The sequence below is a fragment of the Muntiacus reevesi genome, chromosome 4 (assembly GCF_963930625.1).
Source record: "Muntiacus reevesi chromosome 4, mMunRee1.1, whole genome shotgun sequence".
NCBI classification, from domain to species: Eukaryota; Metazoa; Chordata; class Mammalia; order Artiodactyla; family Cervidae; genus Muntiacus; species Muntiacus reevesi.
Window position 1 is genome coordinate 144,348,161 of NC_089252.1, and position 14,036 is coordinate 144,362,196.

Genomic DNA, 14,036 nt, shown 5'->3' on the forward strand with positions numbered 1-14,036 from the left:
ATGTGGATTCTAAAGAAAGAGAGGAGTTTTTCTCCAGACAGAGGGACAGAAGTGCCGAGAGGCACTGGGTTGACCTCTGGCCACCGGCAATGCGGGGAGGAGACCTATCTTTTTCTTTTGTTGATTGAAGTTATCAATGATGACACCAATGAACAGGTTCAGGGTGAAGAAGGAGCCGAAGATGATGAAGATGACAAAGTAGATGTACATGTAGATGTTGTCCTCATACTTAGGCTGCTCATCAGGCTGTCAAAAGAAAGGAGAGAAAAGAGAGTCAGCTCCTAGCTTGGGGGATCAGGTAGGAGATTTTGACATTCCAAGGCCATCAGCTACATCAACCACCTGAGCCATTGAGCAAGCTGGAGTGGGAGCCCTAGATTCTGTCTGCTTTTCCACACTGGCAGGTCCTGCCCTGAAAAGGTGTTATTCCTGCCAGGACATAGGTGGAGAATATGCAAGCTGTGAGGGGAAGGAGAAGGGAGGGCTGTCTGCTAGGAGCCACACTTAGTTCAAATCGGCATGGAAGAGTAGACAGTTCCATGAGGGTCAGGTGAAAGCCAGCAGCCTAACCATCTGGAGCCACTGTTAAGAGAGTGAGTGAGAACTCACTGAGAGGAGGAAAGTGATCTATAATACTCACTGAGAGGAGGAAAGTGATCTATAATCAATAAGACAAGCAGTAACTGTTCTAACCCTTTCTCTCTTTCTTGACTGAGCTTCACCATGCCATGAGCTTTCTAATCATTTAAGAAGGTTGTGCTTTCACCAGGTATATCCTTACCTTTCGGGAATCTACAGCTGCATACATGATGTCCATCCAGCCTTTGAAGGTTGCCTGGCAAACAGAGTCAGTCATTAGACTGTGCCTGTTAGGGGGTGGGTGGGTGGAGTCTAGGTAGGGTCAAAAAGGCAGGCTTAGGTTCTGTAAGAACACAAGTCAGGAAGTTTGGGTGCAGCCTCACGTGGACACAGAAATTTTCTGTTTGTTAATACAGGTGCCAAGGGAGCTTTGTCTAAGTCCCTGAGTATAACATCAAAGTCTGGCAGAGGAACATGCTGACAATGGTAGTTGAGTCAATACTTTTACAAAAGGTCTTCAGAATGAGTCTAAGAAGGTTGCCTAAAGCAAGGGCAAACTCATATTTATGAATGGCAGGGATCTACTGAGGTTACAAAAGGTTTTCGGAATGAGTCTAAGAAGGTTGCCTAAAGCAAGGGCAAACTCATATTTATGAATATGAGGTTACTCAGAACTTACCTCTCCTCCATGAAGGGGTCGTTTTAAAAAACGGTGTTAAACTAAGTAATGGCGGTTTGAAAAATTCATAGTTGCATTAAGAAAAAACCTCAACCAGAACTGTTCCCTCTTAAGTAACACAAATTTACCCTACTGTAGTGGCAATACAGGCTTTATTCTAGGCAGCCCCTACCCAGCTCTCTCATTGTGCCTAACCTGATTTTGGAAACTAATATGGGTAACCAATTTAACAGCCTCCATGTTTACCATTTATTTTATGTTTTATTAACTCAACCAGATTCTAAGTTTTCTCAGGGCCTGGGTAGTTCTTTATTCATCTGATGGCCCTGGTAATGCCCAAGCACAGTGCCTGGCATATGGTGGGGACCCAGTACAACGTTTGGCCAGCTGATGGGCACTGGTTTCTTGAAGCTGCTCCAATTCTGGTTCAATCTGTGGGTCCAATTTTTTGAACCGGGACAGAACAACTAAAGAGCTGTGGAATGGGATAAACCACTGTTCATCCCATTAACTCAGCCTCCTTCTACTAGCTAACAGTTAAGAGTTTACTATACTCGAGTGCTTCACCTGCACTATCATATTTAATACTCCCAGAAACTATATGATGTAGAAACAGTTGTAATAGTAACAAAGAAACATAATAGCAAACATTATTAATTAAGCATGTGCCTGCTGTGTGCCAGGCATTGTGCTAGGGAACGTTAATAAGTCACCATGAATCTGCTTAACCACCATGCAAGGTATTACTATTCAAATTTAACAGATGAAGAAAAAGACTCAGGGAGGTTGAGTAATTTGTCCAAGGTTACATATCCAATAAACGTCGGAGTATGGCTCAAACATACATCTGATTTCAAAGCCCAGGAGCGTTCACTGCATCATATTATCTTGTCAAACACTCCAAAAAATTGGCCAGAGAGAAAGAGAAAACTAGACATGATGAAATGCTTCATTTCTTGCTCTGATACATTGAGACCTTTCTCTGCGGTTAAGATGACATAGTGGCAGCATCATAGCATCGTTATATTGTCATATTCTTCAGTTAACTCTAGCATAGCAGTAATGTGGGATTGTTCTGCTCCATCAAAATTGCCCCTTTTTCTTCTTTTTGGTCTGTGACTTACCTACTTTAACTACATACTTCTGTCCTGGAGAGAGAAGGTGATTTCTCTGCAACCATAGTGTGTTGCAGAAATCCTTATTTGTTGCTAAGCAGAACTCAGCTTCTAAGCACAATGACAGATTCCCTTGACTGAGGTCTTGGAGACCTCACAGTATTCAGGAGGGGTGTTTCCCTGGAACTGCTTTGGGAAATGACAGTGACCCCTGACTTAAGAGCAACCCTGATTCTGGACATAGGGCTGAAAAAGAACGAAATGAGATTTCTGCTAACCGTCCAATTCTCACAGGACTGAAAACAACCTTACCACTTGAAGAAGCGCCAGATATCCTGCCCCAACGTTGTCAAAGTTGATCTTCACGTTCTTCCATCTGATTTCTGTGTTGTTCCCCTCCATGAGCTTTTCACACTCTGTTTTATTGTTGACATCTTCAATTTCAAATCGGATCTCAGAAGACTCATTAAAGCAATAGTGGTACTTTCCCGCAAACAGGTTAACTCCCATGATGCTGAAAATCAGCCAGAAGATGAGACAGACCAGCAGCACATTCATGATGGAGGGGATGGCGCCCACCAAGGCATTCACCACCACCTGCATTGGAAGGGGGAGGTTGCTGAGTGTCGGGAAGAAGTACAGGCACGCGCACTCTTTTGATTTCCAGGAGGGGAATGACACTGTGTGGCTTGTTATGACTATGGAAACATTATGTTCCCTTTGGAATTAGGTTTATCAGATAGATCCAAAAACAGGACCAAAATTTTGTATATTTCTGAAGTATACTTTGGGGGATTCTAAACATTACTTATTTATTTCATTGAACACAAAGTCCGCTGCCCAAGTTGACCTAGGTAGGTCTATCTCCTAGGCACCAATCTGGGACCAAACAAATCATTTCATTGTCTAGTCTTCCTTCTTACCAACTCATGAAATATGGCCCCCATAGGACAATCTGAGTGATTTCAAGCTCACTAGTTGCCTTTCTACAGACATTCCCCCTCTGCAAATCAAGGTGAGATTGTTCAAAATCACAGAGAACTACCCTGTGGGGTTAGCAGTGAATCACTCAACAGAACATAAAGTCTCTTTTATGACTATGCAAGGCCAGTTGTCTTATTTCAGGCAAGAGCTGAGCATGCATCATTTTGCAGGCTCAAGAAAAAAAAAAAGCTATATTCCCTCTACCAAACAGTATAAAATAAAATCTGAACAGTTGTGTTTTTCACGCAAGGTTCATTATTCTTCTTCAATCTTTTTATTTTTCTGAGTTTGCAGGCTTCTCAGTCTGAGTCGGCCCCTGCTTGGCTAATGCTGATATCTCTCTGGTCAATCCCGGGTTTGACTTGACTCTTCACAACGTACTATTGGAAAAAGGAGTGACTTAGGGTTTTTGGAGTGTTTCGGGTTAGATCACTGCTCTTGAAACCCCCCAAACTGGCATACTGTTAAAAATCACTGACTACAGTAGACTCGGGAATGAAAAAAAAAAGGAAAAGAAGTCCCATTAGGAATCCAAGTTTCTGGGTTGTTTTTAACTTTGCTTCATACTATAGATGAGAAGAGCTAGACAGTACTTCCACTGTTGTAATAGTTTTCACTAGAGGAGTTCAAAGTGCTTACAAAAATAGCATTTCAGGTAGTGGGACAGAAATCAATGCTGGCGATCATTCCTGCCCTGATTCTTAATTGCTGTTGTCTTAAGCAGGACTAAGGCCCAGAAAGGTGACCCTGAAATGGGAAGCATGTTTCTTTTCTAGCATCCTCGAAGGATAAGTGGAGTTAAAACAGAGATCCTGGATATAAACAAACTCTTCTCATGTTTTGTTAGAGGGAGGTGACAAGTATCACCACGCTCCTCTATCTGTTTTTCAGTGTAGGGAAGAAGATAGGATCCGCTGCCAACCAGCACGGGACCAAAAGGGCTCAAGGGTCGTGCTGTACAAGGAACACCAGGGGGCAGCTCTGGGCTCTAGTTTGAGCCTGATCGGGATCCGAAGATTGTACTGCCACTCACTGGAACATGTGGCTCAGAAGAACTGTCTCTTCTGTCCTCTATCAGAAAGGCAATGATATTCTGTTAAGGGGTCACTCTCCCTTAAATTAAAATATTAGTTTTGTGTTTCTCCAATTCATGTATGAAGGCCTTTAGACTGAGAGGCAGTTATTTCTTAATTCTTAGACCAAGAAATCTCTTTTAGATCTAATAGTTTTGTCCTTAGAATAAAATAATTATACTTCCATTGTTCATCACTTTGAGCAAGGAGAGCCAGGATATCTGAAATCTGGAAACTCCCCAAGGTTATTTTTGAGAATGATACTCATGTTTACTTATGTTACCAAATTTGTCAGGTGATCAGACTTGAACTTAATCTCCTCTTTCTATAGCTGTTCACCCTTTGATGGGAGCACTACGAGGCAATGAAATGTGCAAAAGAACAGGCAAAAGGAGGATGACCCACAAATGAAATAATTATTTCTCAAAAGTAAGAGAGTAAGTTATGTAAAGTTTCAAAAGCTCCAGTCTATGTGACAGCATTTTGCAGCAGAGCTTGGATGAGAGATGATGACCTTCTATTAGACCGTCACAGGTCTACGATATGGAAGTTGGTCCCCAAAGAGCTGAAACCTAGAAATCTTGCTTTTTATATCAATTCAGAATATACCTACTTCAGGAACTCTTCTGGCTACCTTAACCTAGTCTAACCTGTCCTACATGGTGTGTGTCTTACAGTCAAGTATGGGGTAATATTTACAGCAGGGAAGAATAATCAGCTACTTTCACTTTTATACTCACGGATCTGCACAAAGGAATCAATACACAAAAGTATTTACTGGGTGTTCTGTGATATGTAGGACATAGAAATCCCATAAAGTCCAATGTGTACTTAAAGATGTAAATGTGCTTTCACTTATAATGAAATGTACTTTCATTAAAATCAAAGACTAACTTAGCTTCATTACATGAATAAAACAGTAAAGAGAGTTGATGAAATTTCTAATAATTCTTCCTTGTGAACATTAGCTAATATTCTCAGCAACCAAAGAGCAAGAAAATATGCTCTTACTTTGACTCTTAAAACTACAGATATATATGTATATATATATATAAAAAAAAATGATGTTTCCAAGGATAGTTACATAATAAATTGGATCTCCTCTTCTTCCTTCTAATAGCTCAAATTACTCTATATTGTTTTTAATTATGATGAAATTCATTATTTTAAAAGATTAGGTATACAAATAATACTTAAAGCGAGGATCTAGCAATCTATAAAGCTACTTTTTTCAATAGAAGTTTATATTTAGCGATTGATACAAATCTCATTTAATTGATGAAAAATTCCAATGTGTACTAATTCTTTCAGCATTTTTGTCTTCTCTATAATGCCTGGAACATTATTGCTCATTAAATACTATAAAACCTGTCAAATAGGTTTTACTACATGGCAGAGGGAACATGGCTTTAATGGACAACTATGTACTGACAATCAACAAAAATGCATGCATGTTTCATAGCATTACTATTGTGTACCCTCAAAAAATTTAATAGCACAGCAAAACCCTTAAATGAAGATTACTATGGAGGAGAGAAAAGCAAAGAATTCCATTAAGTATTCCTTTGCTGATAGCATGAGTATTTCAGTGTTCTGGTCTTTGGTTTTAGGAAGAGACTGAAGTCAGGGTCCCAGGACAAGCTAGGGCCTTATGTTCCCTCACAAGTGAAGGTCTGAGCCTCTCACTGGAGCAGCACAGTGACAGTTGAGTCCATCCGCGTTGATGGTACTTAGTTCTTGTTTAACAATTTCTAAGGGTAGTCTCTCAAGTGGTGGCATACCCAAGGACTCAAACCAATAAGTGGAAAACATTCCCGCGGAAGAGCAACGTTCAAACGAAACGTTGGCCCCTAATTCTGCTTATTACTGGGGGACTTACAATAAGCTCAGGCAAATTCGTCTTCCCTTCTTGCAGTTCTTGCACAAAAGGGCTGGGGGACTGCCGCCCAGGAATGGATTGTGAGCCCTCACCTCCGGCTCAACCAGAAATGGCCATGCTGTCGATGACTGGAGTCAACCAAAGGCGGGGACATCCGTTACCAGAACTTTCCTTACTGAATGTCTATTGTTTGAAAGTCTGATTTGGGGTTCAAACTTGTGCCTGCCTTGATTATCTCATCTCAAAAAAACCTTTGCTAATGCTTTTCAAATAAAACTTTCTATTCTAAGGTCACCCATTCCAATCTCTGGGTTCCTAAATGACTAGAAAGTTGACAAGTTTTGAGGGGATGAAACGGAGTCCAGGAAAGGAGAGGAGCTAAAGGGAAGAGGTGTGGCCACTAGAAGGGCCCTGGTGTTCAGACTATTCACACAAGGTCCTTGAGGGTCAACTGGCCATAGCCGGTCAATGAGGGCTATCTCTGCCCCAGGGTGGGACTGGCAGTAATGGGCACCCAGTCGGAGAAAGGTTGTAGCAAGTGTCAGCTGGGCATCTTTCGCTCAGGCTTTCTTTGGGTATTACTGGTTTCGTTTTAGGAGATCTGGGACCCATCCTGGGGCATGTTGGAGGATCACAGGCTACTGAGTTGAGGCACAATGTTGCCATTATTGCCTTCAGTCAACAAAATGGATGATCAGCTCTGTAACAAAACTAGTACAACTTACTTAAGATATTTAACTAACCTCTTCTGAAAATAGTAGGAAGGTTGGGGAGGAGGGAAGAGCATTTTAACCCTATTTTCAATGACACCAGAGCCCCCTAAAATGCTAAGCCCTCTTCAATAGACGCTCTCCCCACTTACATTTAGCCTGAGCATAACAATGACCTAATTGCACACATTCTGAAATCTCCTATCTGTGGGAGAAAGACTTAGAATCCCAACTTTTGTTCCTTAAATTCAAATAAATGTATGCTGCTGTGGAATGGACGTTCCTGCAGATGGTTTCAGGTGGGCTGCAGGAAGGTTATATTTAGTGAACCAAACTGTGACTGTGCTGCAGCAGAAATGCAAACGTCTCACAGAAAGCGTTTGTCTGGACAAACTAAAATAATCCAGTCCCCAAGTCCAAGAGAGACTGTTCATCTTCCTGGGCAGATGTGGGTGGCTTCACGGAACAGTGGCCAGGAACCCACAGATGAGAACAGACTGAGGCAGCGCCATTCTGGTTCCTAGTTTCCCTGAGCAGCCTTGCTCTGTGTGGGCCACTGCCGACAGTTTAACATTTGATCTCTACACGCTGAAAAAATATCCTCTGATTTGCTCTCCTGCATGTACTCAACATGTGAGTTAAAGTGAGTTTTCTTGGTCTCGTTAAGTATAACAGACCTCTCTGATTACCATGGGACAACTATTACCACCAAAAGCCAGATGTCCATTTGATTTTAGAAAACTGACTATGTGTGTGCTCATGCACACACATGTGACCACACGCAAAGTTTTTTTAAACCAAGAGAGACAGCAAAGAGGCACCAAAAGAGGGAGCCTTATTTCTCAGTTGGCAGGGTGACAGCACCTTGCACTGTTTGGATTTGGGTGGAGTATCGCCCAAGCAGGTAACAGCAGGGGTTGAGAAATTTCAGAAGAATTAGCTGATAGTCATCTATCATTGTATCTGGTTGTTATTTTAGCCGTGTTACGATAGGGGACCAGAGAGCATGGGCAGAGGGGGAGGGGATGAGGAGGAAAGCTTTGCCATCAGACAGAGGCTGCCAGTCCTTACGGGACTGGGCTGAGAACAACAAGGTGCAATAAGAGGAATCAGAATAGGAAGAAAAGCATTTCTTTTCCCAGGGTCATGCCAAATTCTGTTCTATCCCCATTTCCAGGCCTACCATCCCAGTTTCTAGTCCCTTTTCAGCTACTTTCTCAGTGACTCCAAGGCCACGGTCCCCACCTGGCTCACGCCCCTATCCAGCACTCTCCCTGTCTGTGGCCTCTGCTTTTCAGTGAGTCTGTGGGTGACAATTCCCCTTCTTTGCACCTGGTGATTCTCCCTATTGAATCAACAGCCCAGAAAGCCACCCCAAGTGCTACAGGTAAGCCAGGCCAGATGAGAATAGCCAATGTTAACATGGTCTGCAATGGCATGTTGTTGGGGGTGGGGCCAATATTAATATGATGAGGCAGCTTAATGTGAGTCCCCTTCGCACGGGGGCAGGTGCGGGGGAGAGAGAGTGGAGGATCAAGACAGCAGCTGCATCACAGAATTCGTGTTTGAATGATCTTCCCACCGTGTGATCAGTTCTAGCATGCTTAAACAGTTTCCACTGGCATGCAGAAGGATCAGCTGCTCTTAGTATCTTACCCTCATCCCTTCAAATCGTGATAAGGCTCTTAAGGGTCTCAAAGCTCTTAGGGTCCTAAGGGACTTTATGGCACCTAGTTCCGAGTAGCCCAGGGCATTAGCTATAAGGCTGACTAAAGAGACCTACACGGAAACAGAAGAGAAAAAGAAAAACAAAAAAAAGGAAACAAAAGATAAAACAGCAACAACAACAAAAAAGAAACAGAGGATCCGGAGTGTTAGAATAAAACCCCTAGCACTGATTATACAGACTGGGCCCCGCCCCCCCGGAACAGGAAGTGTGTTACACCAGCTGCCTACTGCAACTTGGACTCAAACGACCTGGAAGGAAAGGTGGTTGAGGCAGAAGAAAAAAACACAAAGGGAAGAGAACGTCGAGAGAGGGCAGTAGAACAAACATACAAGTTGGCAAAGGGAAGAGGCTGACGGGATAGGGAGAATGAGGAAGTTCCATTGGAAGGAGAGGAGCCTGAACAGATGACAAAAACCTTACCCTCGCCCTTTACAGTCTCTGCAGGTCCCAGAAGTTCCCATTAAATTAAGCCAGACAAATTTAATGGTACCTATGGAAAAGAATACAGATAAATACATACACTCCACACCGGCTGCCCCCTCCTCAGCTCATTCACCACGGACTTCCAACAAGGACAAGCTCTCTTACTCCTGATTGACAAGAAACCATTTGTTTGAGAATTGGATGAGTTACTACAACAACAAGGATACAGATTCAATAAGTACCACAGTAGACTTTCCAGTTCCCAACAAGAAAAGGACCAAACGAAGAAACTTCTTGACAGAACTTTGGCTCCATGGGAACTCAAGTGACTCTCTCACTTTTAACTGCAACAATCCTTCCATCTTTTTAACTATGATCACGGCTCCTTCATGGTCATAAGAACTTGGGTGGGTCTGGACAACTGAATCCATATTTTCCCTTATAATTCCCATACTTTCTCTCCACAAAGCCCCAAAAGAACTGGCCTCGGGTCTAGCTTTTCTAGGAAAATCTTCTCTTATTCTTATCGTCAGGATAATGGCTGGAAGGCCTCTTGGATGAATTTTTACTTTACAGATAAGGAAACTGAGACTCATACACAAGAATTTGCCCAGTGTCAACACTGGCAGTTCTGCAGCCAGGATTAAAGGCCCAAACTCCTGATTCCCAGGCAGAACTCTTTCTTTCATAGACAGGTCAATGCCCCCACTGGCTGGATGACAAAAATCCCAATAAAGGATTATGGTATCTGCACAATTTGGAGCTGTGTATATTGTCATCCTGGAGAGAAGTAGTCTGGTGTCTAGGCCTGGAGTCACAGTCAAATGCTTTCCTGCTTTTGCAGAGGCAAACCCACCTTATTCTACCAGAGCTCTCAGAGTGGCTATCTCACAGATCCCTTAACTACATGGAGGGCTGCCTGGGCCTAACCGGAGAGAGGCACAGAGCTCTTCAGGGGGAAGACGACCTGAAATACCTTTAGTTAGACTGTTTGGACTCTGGGTTTCTTAGAGAAGTATTTCCCTGATACTGTACCACAAGTCTGGGATAGGTTGATGCTCTCATCAACAATTCTTAAATTCCCTGTACTGGGAAGTAATGATTATAGGTTGGTTTAGCCTAAACTGATGATATTTTAAAGCAAATTTAGAGGCAAAAAGAGAGAAACAATCTACAACTTGGTTCTTGGTTTCATTTGATGCTTTTTATCTCTAGCTGAGGGACTTAAACTTCTTAAGATTCTGTATCTCTGAACTGTACAAAAAGTTTTTTTTGTTTTTTTTTTTTTTTTTTTAAGAAAACAAAGATATTTATAATCAAGCAGCAGGCTGGTAGGGGTAGAAGTAGCAGGTCAATGGCCTAGTGAGGGTCAGGGATGAGCGGGCTCAGAGGTTTCAGTGTTTAAAGCAGAGTGAACCTTCAGCTATGCCTGTCTTAATAATCCATGAGTGGAGATCTCTTCCCTGGAGGCCCAGGCAGTAGCCAAAGCAAATCTGGAATGAACTGCTGCCCTCTTTGGCTACTCAGGTTCTTCGAAGGGTAGATGGCTCAGAGTGTAATTTCTATTCAAAACAACAGCCTCAAAAGCTTTATCTAGAACACAGCAGTACCAACCAATCATTTTCCCTCCATCCATCATTGACAGTAAGAATCTACATGGAGGTGTCTTTTGTCTACAACTGCCAGGTGAGGCCAACTCTTAACCCTGAAGCATCTAAAACTGTCATATTCTTAAGTGAGACCTGAGTGGGTAAATCTGAAGGTAAGCTACTTCAACCAAATACTCGAGGTCAAAATATCCAAATCAATTCTGCATAACTATACCAGGTAAAGATTACAGAAAACTAAGCTTCATACAAGGCAAGATGATTCTGGTTCTTGGTGGGGGAGTGTGGTGATTTATCTGATAATAAATAGGTCCAAAGTGGGGAGAAGGGTGGAGGAGGTACAGATGCCAATTCAGAAGCTGGCTGTAAATGCTGCTGAGATAGTCTGCTATTCAACTGACCAATCTAACCAAGATCTCCTCCTAAGACAGCATTAGCAAGTGTCCTATCTGGGGAGTTAGTGGTAATTTTAAAATCTGCTGAGTCTCCACGTTAAACACTCACTGGACATAATCAGAACATTGCTTAAAATAACTAAGGAAAGAATAAAACCTGAAAAAGAAAAGGGACTGAGGGCCAGTAAAAATCCAGGCTACCTGTGGCTGCAGGCCTAGAAGAAAAGGGAGACACTGGATGACTTTTTTAAAATGACATGAACATTTTCAAACGGAGTGTGTTCAGTAGTGAAGTCAGGATGAGGTGAATGGTCTCTGCAAGTTCCCATCCCTGGAACAGATATGCTGGCTAATCTCTGGATTTGCTGGGGGTAAATTTCCCTGGGAAAAGATGATGAAATTCTTTGCCAGGACACCATCTCCAGGGCAGCCAGGGACCTGGGCAGGAGAAAACGTTGCCTCTGGGAACGCACATGGCTTATAAACAAAGAAAAGTTCATCTTGGAAGTTGTCTAGATCATCTCCATGATTCTAAAAAGTACTCTTAGCGGCTCTAAGAGGCAATGAGGAAGAATGAAAATCCATCAGAGGAACAAACATGGTGATGAGTAACAGGTTCCAGCATCAAGTCACTGGTGGATGAAATGGGAGGAAAGAGTTTCTCAGAGGCTGCTAAATTAGGACCGAAAATTTACACCTGCTGGATGTTCCAAAATGCCAAAGGGACCAGACATTTTATTTAAAAGGACAGTAAAACCTCTGATGGTTCCAGCTGTCCAGGTGTCAGTCTAAACCTTATTCTCAACTCATAACTCAAACAGTGCAGCCAGGGCATGGACTGCAGCTGCCACCCCAACCCCAACTCCAGCACACCCTGCTTCACACTGGTTATGTGTGTCTGTGTCGCATTTTTTCAGCCCTTTGAGAGAAGTAATCTTGTCTTCTATTCTCTTGTATTCCCCACAACACTTGGCAGAAGGTTTTGTGCTGTGGGTGTTGAATAAACATTTGATACATGAAGAATAAATGCATTGCTCTGCCTGAGAGAAAACAAGAGTCCTAGGAAAGACCTGTTCCCAGAATGCTGGATTTCCCCAAGCCTGGAATCAGGTAAGAGTGGCCTGGACAGCCAAGGTGAGCTTCCCAAAGGCCAGGGCCATACCTCCCTGCCCCCTGTGACTCCCTATGGCTCCTAAGACAATTCTACATGGAGAATGGTATTTTGTTTATTTCTGTTTACTCATTACTGGTCCAGAAGTGTTTCAGGAGTCAGAGCCAGGTCTCATGGCAATGTAAGAATCTAGCAACTCCCCAAAGTTAGGGGGATTTAAGGATTACCGTCAGCAGGCTCCATGTCTTTCTCAAGCTTTTTGCTTCCCCGTCACTTAGTATAAACAGTGCTAAAAGTATTTGCTAAATACACAGTGACCTGCAGAACTGTTAATTCTTTTATAATAGCAGCAGAATGTGGGGTACTTGATTGCCCACCCAGAGGGAAGAGGAGGAGATGTCAAAAGGTTAGGGTGAACAGGAGGCAGGTCAAGGTGGGGAAGGTTGGTGCTGAATCACAGCTTCCCTAGGGCTGTTGGAAGTGTGGGAGTGGACATACCTATCTGAGTTCCCGGAACGTCTAGAAGACAAGGGGCCCCTAGGTCTCCTGCACGTGTCCACCTGACTCTAAGTGGTCCTGAGGAGTCACAGTGAAATAAAGGCTCCAGGGTACCTCCGCTGTTCTGTAGAAAGAGAACTGGCCTGTGTCACCTCAGTTCTCTGGGTCTGATCCCAAACCCATTCCTCACCTCCTAGAACTCATGCTTCCCATCTGCGGGAGGAGGTAGAGGCCCTTCCGTCACAAGGGGCTGCCCATGCCAGCCACCCTGGGGCAAGACCTCCCTGGTTCACTGTAAGGGCAGTGACCTCCTCACCTCATTGGAGCACAGTGCCAGCTCTTGGAAGGAGTCGAGGATGCTGTGTTGGGAAAGGAGTGCATTAACCCAGCAGAGACCACCCTGGTGCGGAGTGCCAGGTGCCTCTGACTTCTGTGCTGCTTCGTGCCAGCCAAAGGAGTTCCACAGGTGGTTCACCAATGAAACCTATTTTAAATGGACCAGCCCAGCTGCCAAACACTCCCCTTCTCCACCCTCAGAAGGATGTGAAGTCACCTTCGGCCCTGCTCCTGAAATTCCCATTAGTTCTCATTCAAATGCTCATTTGACTAGGAGAAAAAAGCTTCAGTGATCAGACAGAATAAGAAGCACTCATCATGGTTAGAAAGTCCAATAAGGAACAGTTCCTGGTGGAGTGAGAAATAGTTACAGGTGACGTGGCTTCACCCTGAAAAATAACACAGCAGGTAAAGACCACTGAGCCATGGAGATGGTCTCGAAACCTGGAGGAAAAAAGGACTTTTTAAGTTTGATCACCACTGTGGAAATAGCCATGTGTGGGAAGGAGTAAGAGTCGGGGGAGGGTTTCTTTTGCGTTGTTTCCTCTCCTTGACAGAGACAGACTTGCTCGGATGAGTCTGGTATGAAGACTTGAGATGGATGGGAGTGTACCTGGGGATGGTCAGCAGGAGAGTCTACTTAGATCCCACCACCACCCACTCCATCCTCTCAGCTCTCTCCTGGCAGCAGGAGGAGGACAACACTGCTGGTTTGGGGCCAGAACCTTCCTGTTCCCAGTCTAATAACAAAGCTTGGACACCAGTGATTTCTCTTCCCATTCCTAATCTCAGAAACTTCTAGGTCAAACCACTAGTGAACTGGTGACTTAGGCCCTGGAGCAAATACGGGGACTTCAGGGTCGCTTCCCAAGTCAGCACCTGAGTGCTCCGAAGAGAACCCAAACGTCCTATCGGGCT

The 14,036-nt window shown here is 43.7% G+C and overlaps 1 protein-coding gene across 11 annotated transcripts in view; it reads right to left on the bottom strand.

The window, feature by feature from the left end:
- The window catches only part of SCN8A (sodium voltage-gated channel alpha subunit 8), a 119,713-nt gene that overhangs the window by 10,923 nt on the left and 94,754 nt on the right, over positions 1-14,036 (bottom strand). For 6 of the 11 annotated variants that reach the window (XM_065934375.1, XM_065934365.1, XM_065934366.1 and 3 more), the window contains 4 exons: positions 8,676-8,798; positions 2,686-2,970; positions 782-835; positions 109-246 (listed from right to left, as the gene is read on the bottom strand). In XM_065934375.1, the coding sequence (XP_065790447.1) occupies positions 109-246; positions 782-835; positions 2,686-2,970; positions 8,676-8,798 (600 nt within the window). Of the gene's footprint in view, positions 1-108; positions 247-766; positions 836-2,685; positions 2,971-8,675; positions 8,799-14,036 lie in introns of all 11 variants that reach the window. The other 5 variants (XM_065934373.1, XM_065934370.1, XM_065934374.1 and 2 more) reach the window with 2 other exon arrangements.